This window comes from Anomaloglossus baeobatrachus, chromosome 4 (genome assembly GCF_048569485.1).
Source record: "Anomaloglossus baeobatrachus isolate aAnoBae1 chromosome 4, aAnoBae1.hap1, whole genome shotgun sequence".
Classification (NCBI taxonomy): domain Eukaryota; kingdom Metazoa; phylum Chordata; class Amphibia; order Anura; family Aromobatidae; genus Anomaloglossus; species Anomaloglossus baeobatrachus.
The window spans coordinates 430615638-430625715 of record NC_134356.1 but is presented as its reverse complement, the minus strand read 5'-3'; the positions used below and the strand labels follow the sequence as shown (position 1 = coordinate 430625715).

The 10078-nt window shown below is 46.9% G+C and overlaps 1 protein-coding gene across 1 annotated transcript in view; it reads left to right on the top strand.

Annotated features, from left to right (window-relative positions):
• The first annotated feature begins 5285 nt into the window (after positions 1-5285).
• LOC142301609 (regenerating islet-derived protein 4-like) overlaps positions 5286-10078 on the top strand; it is a 65648-nt gene continuing 60855 nt past the window's right edge. Inside the window, exons 1-2 of the mRNA XM_075342638.1 lie at positions 5286-5320; positions 8885-8949. Of these exons, the coding sequence (XP_075198753.1) occupies positions 8886-8949 (64 nt within the window). The 5' untranslated portion in view covers positions 5286-5320; position 8885. The remainder of the gene's footprint in view (positions 5321-8884; positions 8950-10078) is intronic.

The following is a 10078-nucleotide window of genomic DNA, read 5'->3' as shown; positions in this document are numbered from 1 at the left end:
GTGTCAGCACTGCGCTCACCCCACTGCTCAGGTCCGGCTGCTGCTGCTCTGTGGTGGCTCGAGCGGTGGGCCGGATCCCGGGGGTCTCGAGCGGCGCTCCTCGCGCATGAGTGAAAGGGGATTGGGTTTTGGGATATAGTTTATTGTCCGTGACGCCACCCACGGTTGTGGTGATTTGTTGACACCACCGCTGCTCTGTATGGGGATCCCGGGAGTGATGGTATGGAGCAGCTCGATGTTAGTCCTCCCCTCCGTGGGTAGGGGGTTGGTTGTCCTGGGGCCCAGTGATGAGGTGGGAGATGCAGGGCTTGGTGGGAGCAGGGATGCGGGGGCAGCGCTGTGCCTTGCGGCACTGTGGTACTCACTCAGCCTGAGACGATGACACAGTTCTCGGTAAAACACACGGCTGGAAAGACGGTTCCCACGGACGGCTGCACTTGCTTTTCCCCAGTAGTTGACGGTGACGGTCCCTTTGTCCTGCACCTAAGATGGTTGTGGTTGCGATGGGTTCCCACCGGTAACCCGCTCCCCAGCTTGAATATGGGCCGGAGGAGCCCTACTTTGCCCGCAGGCGCTGGCCCTGAGAAACTGGTGCTCTGGCGGTGGCGGTGTCTCTCCGTTACGGTTGGACTGTTGCCTTCAATCGGGACTTGGTTGTTGGGAGACAGTCGTCCCCTTCACTGACGGATTTGGCAAATTATGGCGACTCCTAGCCTTGCCGGGATCCGAAAGGCCCCTGCCCTGGTGCTGACTGTTCCTTGTACACTGCTCCAGACCGCCGGGTCACCACCCGTCCGCGGTCCTTCCAGTGACCTCCGAGCAGTCACCCCTGCGGACAATCACCGCCGTCTGCTGACCTTGCGGTCTCTCAGCCCGGGGCACACACCCGGACCAACTTCAGGCTTTACAAACTGTCACTTTTCACTTTACTGCAGCTTTTCTCCTAAGCTCCTCTACCACTTCACTTCCTTCTACTTTCACTTCCAAACTCTATCTCTAGCTCTTCCCTGAGCTGACTCCTCTCTAGCCCTCAGCTAGACTTCAACTCCTTTCCGTCCCTAGCTGGACTCAGATCTCCTGGTTCTTCCCGCCTCCAGAGCTGTGAACTCCTCGGTGGGCGGAGCCAACCGCCTGGCCCACCCCCTGGTGTGAACACCAGCTCCTGGAGGAAGGCAACAAGGATTTTGGGTTAGCTTGGTGTTCCTAACTGGGGTGTAGGGTGTGGTGGTGTAATGACCTGTGACCCCTGGCTTGCCCAGGGCGTCACATATCCAAGCATAGTAATGGAAAATTCAGTGGAAGGAAAAATTGTGGTCGAAAAAGGTGCACAAGCAACCGGGATAACCTCAGCCTTGATATGATTGTTAAGAAAAAGGCATTCAAAAATTTGGGGGAGATTCACAAGGAGTAGACTGCTGCGGGAGTCAGTGCTTCAAGAGCCACCACACACACGTATCCAGGACATGGGCTACAACTGTCACATTCCTTGTGTCAAGCCCCTCATGACCAATAGACAACGCCAGAAGCGTCTTACCTGAGCCAAGGAGAAAAAGAACTGGACTGTTGCTCAGTTGTCCAAGGTGTTGTTTTCAGATTAAAGTAAATGTTGCTTTAATTTGGAAATCAATGTCCCAGAATCTGGAGGAAGAGTGGAGAGGCCACAATCCAAGGTGCTTGAGGTCTAGTGTGAAGTTTCCACAATCAGTGATGGTTTGGGGAGCCATGTCATCTGCTGGTGTAGGTCCATTGTGTTTTATCAAGACTAAAGTCAGCGCAGCCATCTACCATTTTAGAGTACTTCATGCTTCCCTCTGTCGACAAGCTGTTTGGAGATGGAAATTTAATTTTCCAGCAGGACTTGGCACCTGTCCATACTGCTAAAAGTATCAATACTTGGTTTAATAACCACAGTATCACTATGCTTGATTGGCCAGCAAACTCGCCTGACTTAAACCACATAGAGAATTTAAAGGGTATTGTCAAGAGGAAGATGATATCCACCAGACCCAACAATGCAGACAAGCTGAAGGCTGCTATCCAAGCAACCTGGGCTTCCATAACACCTCAGCAGTGCCACAGGCTGATCACCTCCATGCCACGTCGCATTGATGCAGTAATTCATGCAAAAGGAGCCCCGACAAGCATTGAGTGCATTTATTGTAGATACTTTTCAGCAGGCCAACATTTCTGAGTTTAAAATCATTTTTTCAGTTGTTCTTATATAATATTCTAATTTTCTGAGATAATAACTTTTAGGTTTTCATTGGCTGTAAGCCATCATCATCATCATCATCAACAACATTAACAGAAATAAACACATGAAATAGATCTCTCTGTTTGTAATGACTATATAATATATGTGTGAGGTGTTATGGAAGCCCAGGTTGCTTTGATAGCAGCCTTCAGCTCATCTGCATTGTTGGGTCTGGTGTCTATCATCTTCCTCTTGACAATACCCTATAGATTCTCTATGGGATTCAGGTCAGGCAGGTTTGCTGGCCAATCCAGCACAGTGATACTGTGGTTAATAAACCAGGTATTGGTACTTTTGGCAGTGTGGACAGATGCCAAGTTCTGCTGGAAAATGAAATTTCCATCTCCAAAAAGCTTGTTGGCAGAGGGAAGCATGAAGTGCTCTAAAATTTCCTGGTAGACAGCTGCGCTGACTTGGGTCTTGATAAAACACAGTGGACCTACACCAGCAGATGACATGTCTCCCCAAACCATCACCGATTGTGGAAACGTCACGCTAGACCTCAAGAAGCTTGGATTGTGGCCTCTCCACTCTTCCTCCAGACTCTAGGACCTTGATTTCCAAATGAAATGCAAAATTTACTTTCATCTGAAAACAACACCTTGGACCACTGAATAACAATCCAGTTCTTTTTCTCCTTGGCTCAGGTAAGACACTTCTGGCGTTCTCTATTGGTCATGAGTGGCGTGACACAAGGAATGCGACAGTTGTAGCCCATGTCCTGGACATGTCTGTGTGTGGTGGCTCTTGAAGCACTGACTCCAGCAGCAGTCCACTTCTTGTGAAACTCCCCTAAATTTTTGAATGGCCTTTTCTTAACAATCCTATCAAGGCTGCTGTTATCCCGGTTGCTTATGCACCTTTTTTGACCACACTTTTTCCTTCCACTCAACCTTCCATTAATATGTTTGGATACAGCACTCTGTGAACAGCAAATGTGATGCCCTGACACTGCAGGTAGTCACACATAGGCCCCCACATAACACCTTCCCTCACCTAGGTTACACAAAGCCAATCAGAAAACCCTAGTCACCACCTCCAGGGAAAGACAGGCACAGCAGTGGGTGGGACCAGATTGAAGGAAACGCCCACCTAGGGGTCTGGAGAGCCCGGGGCAGGAAAAAGCAGTTGAGTCAGGAGTTGGAGTGAGGTGGAGTGGAGTCCAGGCCTCTGCTATAGGTCTGAGGCTGAACTGACAAGTGTCAGGGTCGGAGCCCGGACACATTGGCTAGGTGGCAAACGGTGGGCCCGTAGCTAGCAGGAGACGGGAAGACGGCTCGGCAGATCCGAGGTGGACCGGGACAGGGTTGGAGTCCACCGGTACCGACACCAGAGACCGGACCGGAAACCGTGCACAGAGGGGGTACTCGATCCCTGAAGCCAGGACCGGAACCAACGGCCTAGCTAATTAACCGATTGAGGGCAGGATTATAGGTCCTGTCCCAACCTAAGTCCTGAAAAGAGACAACCACCCACAGAGAGGGATAGGGTATCCGTCAGAGCCTGTAGCTCCCGCGGGTCAGCGTCAGCGGGCACGACTCCCAACAGTATTACCGGGAGCGGACTCCCGAGTTCCAGACCAGGAAGTCCACAACATTACAGCACAATGCAGAGGGAAGAGAGACGGACCACCAGCCCGGGTGGGGGACCAGAACACACCTGGCCGCGGCGGCCTGCCACCATCACCTTGATTAACCAATGGACTTGTCTGACTTCTTTAATCGTGAGTATGCTGAGACTCCCTGGTCTGACCAGGCGCACCAGTCCCTGCTATCACCGTCCCCTGCACCAAGTCACCGGGTCCCGGGGCCACCATCCCTACCCACGGAGGGGTTAACAACAAGCTGCCATCCCATCGCCCCGGGTGTCCCACAACAGCAGCGGTGGTGCCACATCTCACCACACACCGTAGAGTGGCGTCACAGACAGTTTACTACCATCCCCGTACAAATACGTCCCCTTTTAGTCGGAGTGTCCGCGCGACCCCCGGGTCCAGCAGGATCCCTCGAGCCGCACCGTAGATCCGGATCCGAGCAGCGCCGGCTCCAGGCACGGGGGCGGCACACCAGCGTCTTTAGCAATGACCTTTTATGGCTTATCCTCCTTGCGGAGTGTGCCAATCACTGCTTTCTGGACATCTGTCAAGTCAGCAGTTTTCCCCATGATTGTGTAGCATACTGAATAAGACTGAGGGACTATTTTAAACACTTAGGAGATCTTTAAAGGTGTTTTGTGTTAATTTCTTCTAATTTTCTGAGATATTGACTGTTAGGTTTTCATTGGGCGCAAGCCGTAATCAGCAACATTAACAGAAATAAACACTTGAAATAGATAACTGTGTTTGTAATGACTCTATATATAATATGTTTTTCACCTTTTGTATTCTTTTGTATTGAATACCTGAAATAAATTAACTTTTTGATGATATTCTAATTTATTGAGAAGCACTTGTAGATAGATATTCTCTTAAGAAAGCCAAAACCTCACTTTTACTTTCTTAAATATTCAGGTTTCAGGTTTATTAACCCTTTGGATTGACCAACAGTACTGTAGTTGTTCAATAATATAATGTATAATCAAAAAGACTAATTCTCTAATAATTGTGCACACAGTATATTAACCAATGACCACAAACTTTCAAATACCAGAGCTGCATTTCAGTCCCCGTCCAGCATTGGGAGGGTGAGAATTTTTTTTTTAACAAGTGGGAATCTATGAGATAAATAATTTCTTCTGTGGAAAACCCCTATAGTGTAGACTCAAATAGCAATTGAAATAAATTATCTTGCTCCAATAGCACATTACTAATAATAGGATTTGTGTGGTTTATTGTTTATTGTCCTGGATTCTCTGGAAGTGTTTATTGTATGTGTGTGCAAGTAATGCCCTCCAATTCACTTTAATATCCATATCCTTATTGCCTGTTCCTGTCCTTTTCACCTGCTCTCCATCTGCCACACAATGCCACCTCCTAACTGGCACAAGTCACATGGGGAACATGCGCTTATATAAGGGTTCTGCCTGAAAATCTTTCTTCACACTCAACTGGTCTACTTTCTGGAGCAGGTAAGGTCTTATAGATCAAAGGGAATATATGGATAGGGACAACAGAAAGATGAGCAGTACAGTCAGGGCCGCTGTCAGGGCATTAAAGCCATGACTGGTGTATATGTACCATTGAAGGGAGGGGCTAAGTTGGGCCCAAGGTAATTACTTAGCTTTATGAAACCCTAGGCCACCTTCTTCACTGGGCACCAGTGACAGCCGCGGCAGACAGGCCCGGTGGTGTCACTTCAGCCACTGCGTACGACTAAGGTGCAAGCAAAGCCCTTCTAGGGCATTAGATGCAAATTAGCCATGTGGTGGGAGAAAAGGTGAGTGGAGCAGAGGAGGGCACCAGCGCGTCATCCTGCAGCCCAGCGTGACGAGGTCATCACTCTGCGACCTCATCACACTGCTGTGGGCAACATGGAGGTAGAGAGGACGTGGCATCCGGTGGGGAAAGGTAAGCACTCCGTGAGCAGAAGATCGCCGGCATGGTGGGGGGGCCCGCTGACCCCGGCCTTGCCTTGCTTCAGCTGGATGTACGTCGGAAGTGTACATCCAGCTGAAATGCATCACGGTTCAGAGAGGATGCTGCATGACGTGAGAGCCGGGAAGGGTAAGTAAAGTGTTTGTTTGTTTTTTCTTTTTGCAGCAGACAAATATACAAGGCAAGGCTCAGGAATTGAGAATATATACAAGAAGGAGGACATATACCAGGAAGGAAACAAAAACCAGGATGGGGACATATATATCAGAATGTGCCCAGGAGGGGGGACATATATACACCACGAGGGGCCCAGGATGGGGACAAATATGCTGGGGAGTAGAAAAAAAACATGATGTGAACATCATGAGGAGGAAATGAAACCAGGATGGGGACATATATACCAGAATAGCCCCAGGAAGGGGATATACAGAACAGACCGAAAGTTTGGACACACCTTCTTATTCAAAGAGTTTTCTTTATTTTCATGACTCTGAAAACTGTAGATTCACATTGAAGGCATCAAAACTATGAAGTAAAATATGTGGAATGAAATACTTAACAAAAAATTATGAAACAACTGAAAATATGTCTTATATTCTAGGATCTTCAAAGTAGACACCTTTTGCTTTGATTACTGCTTTGCACACTCTTGGCAGTCTCTTGATGAGCTTCAAGAGGTAGTCACTGGAAATGGTTTTCAATTCACAGGTGTGCTCTGTCAGGTTTAATAAGTGGGATTTCTTGCCTTATAAATGGGTTGGGACCATCAGTTGTGTTGTGCAGAAGTCTGGTGGATACACAACTGATAGTCCTACTGAATAGACTGTTAGAATTTGTATTATGGCAAGAAAAAATCAGCTAAGTAAAGAAAAATGAGTGGCCATCATTACTTTAAGAAATGAAGGTCGGTCAGTCCAAAATTTGGGAAAACTTTGAAAGTGTCCCCAAGTGCAGTGGCAAAAACCATCAAACGCTACGAAGAAACTGGCTCACATGAGGACCACCCCAGGAAAGGAAGACCAAGAGTCACCTCTGCTGTGGAGGAAAATTTTATCCAAGTCACCAGCCTCAGAAATCGCAGGTTAACAGCAGCTCAGATTAGAGACCAGGTCAATGCCACACAGAGTTCTAGCATCAGACACATCTCTAGAACAACTGTTAAGAGGAGACTTTATGCAGCAGGCCTTCATGGTAAAATAGCTGCTAGGAAACCACTGCTAAGGACAGGCAACAAGCAGAAGACCCTTGTTTGGGCTAAAGAACATAAGGAATGGACATTAGACCAGTGGAAATCTGTGCTTTGGTCTGATGAGTCCAAATTTGAGATCTTTGAATCCAACCACCGTGTCTTTGTGCGACGCAGAAAAGGTGAACGGATGGACTTTACATGCCTGGTTCCCACCGTGAAGCATGGAGGAGAAGGTGTGATGGTGTGGGGGTGTTTTGCAGGTGAGACTGTTGGGAATTTATTCAAAATTGGAGGCATACTTAACCAGCATGGCTACCACAGCATCTGGCAGAGGCATGCTATTCCATCCTGTTTGTGTTTAGTTGGACCATCATTTATTTTTCAACAGAACAATAACCCCAAACACACCTCCAGGCTGTGAAAGGGCTATTTGACTAAGAAGGAGAGTGATGGGGTGCTACACCAGATGACCTGGCCTCCACAGTCACCAGACCTGAACCCAGTCAAGATGGTTTGGGGGTGAGCGGGACCGCAGAGTGAAGGCAAAAGGGCCAACAAGTGCTAAGCATCTCTGGGAACTTCTTTAAGACTGTTGGAAGACCATTTCCAGTGACTACCTCTTGAAGCTCATTAAAAGAATGGCAAGAGTGTGCAAAGCAGTAATCAAAGCAAAAGGTGGCTACTTTGAAGAACCTAGAATATAAGACATATTTTCAGTTGTTTCACACTTGTTTCTTAAGTATATCATTCCACATGTGTTAATTCATAGTTTTGATGCCTTCAATGTGACTCTACAATTTTTAGAGTCATGAAAATAAAGAAAACTCTTTGAATGAGAAGGTGTGTCCAAACTTTTGGTCTGTACTGTATATACCAGGATGTGCCCAGGATGGAACATATATACCAGGATGGGGACAAGTAAACCAGGATGAGGACATATATACCAAGACAAGAACATATATTCTAGAATGGGGTCAATAAACCAGGATGGGGAGATACATACCAGGAAGGGCCCAGGATGGGGACATATATACCAGGATGGGGACATATATACTAGGAAGGGGACATATATACTAGGAGGAAGACACATATCAGGAGGATATTATACAGAGGTGCAATGTGTGTGTGGGGGATAGTATACAGAGGGCTAATATGTGTGGGGCAATACACAGCGGGGCAGGGTATGTGGGAAGAGATATATATATATATGTATATATATGAGGGGCAGCATGTGTGACTGGATAGTATACAAAGGGACAGCGTACTTGAGAGAGTTTCAAGGGGGCCCAAAAATGTTGCCAGTATGGGGCCCTGAAATTCCTAGCAGTAGCCCTAAGTACATTAGCACCAAAGTCCTGTGATTATAACGCTTTACTATTAGTAATGAGCGAGTACTACCATGCTCAGGTGTTCAGTACTCGTAACAAGCAGTCAGACACTTGGATGAGCGTAGCTTGTGTACCGGAGTATAACAGAAGTCATTGGGGAACATGAGCATATTTCCAGGACATGTTCTGGAAAAAAACAAGTTCCCCATTGACTTCCATTATACTCGGCACACGAGTCAAGCCCATCCGAGCATCTAACTGCTAGTTACAAGTACCAACCACCAGAGCATGGCAATGCTCACTCATCACTAGTTATTATGAAATCTTTATACTGTATCAATCATAGTGATTTTTATACAACTTGGCAGTTAGAAACATTAGCCATGGTTTGCAACTGTTTCCTTTTGCAAACTACTTAAGCCACTAAGTGGAAAAATGGCCGGTGTATGTTACTTCTGCCGACATCTTCATTTGTGGCCGGGAGGCTTTGGGCACCCTGGCTTTATAATATATGATAAACTTACATTTCTGTTACATTGTGTAAAAATAACTTCATGCTCTTCATACCTTGTTTTTACCAGGATGTCATCATCCATGTACCTTGCCATTCTGGGCTGTTTGGTCCTTGGGGTGTCTCTATCAGAAGGTAAGCAAAATAAACTAGATTATAGCAGCACATCACAAAAGTATGCGGAGATTCCAACTTAGAACCCAACAGATTACTGCATAAGCTGTATTAATGAAGGACTCTATATTTCCCAAAAAGTGGGGGGCACAGTGATGGATGGAATCTCCTACTTCTTACAAGACATTTATGATATATCATATTCAAGGCACATGCAAGCGATGGAGTATAGTTTGCCATGAACATATGAGGACATGAAATCATCTGTATAATACATATATGCATTCATATCTTATCTACATCTACAAATCATGACGAGATTACCCAAAGCATCCTTTTCTTCTACTCTCTTATCTAACCATTATTTGCATGCAAAGCTTCTTGCTATTTGCTGGTAAAAGATAAGAGTCTTGTATGTAATGTTCCCATTTTGTCACCAGAGAGTAAGCACCATTACAGGCAGATTGTCTAAGGCAGGGGCAGGCACATTTTTCCCCAAGGGTCCACATGAGAAACCATGACTGTTGTGGAGGGCCGAACTAATAGGCTGATATTAATTTTGATCAATATTATTATGGAGGGTTTTGTCACTTAATATTGAGCAAAGTTAAAGGGAATCTGTCAGCAGGTTTTTGGCATTTTATCTGAGAACAGCATGATGTAGACAAAGAGATCCTGAATCGAACGATATAACATTTAGATTATGGAGTGCTTGGTTGTAACACAATCAGAGTTGTAAAGCGGGCTTTACACACTACGACATCGCTAATGCGGAGTCGTTGGGGTCACGGAATTCGTGACGCACATCCGGCCGCATTAGCGATGCCGTTGCGTGTGACATCGATTAGCGATTTTGCATCGTTGCAAAACAGTGCAAAATCGCTAATCGGCGACACGGGGGTCCATTCCCAATTATCGTTACTTCAGCAGTAACGAGGTTGTTCCTCGTTCCTGCGGCAGCACACATCGCTGCGTGTGACGCCGCAGGAGCGAGGAAGCTCTCCCTACCTGCCTCCCGGCCGCTATGCAGAAGGAAGGAGGTGGGCGGGATGTTATGTCCCGCTCATCTCCACCCCTCCGCTGCGATTGGGCGGCGGTTCAGTGACGTTTCAGTGACGTCGCTGTGACGCCGCATGGACCGCCCCCTTAG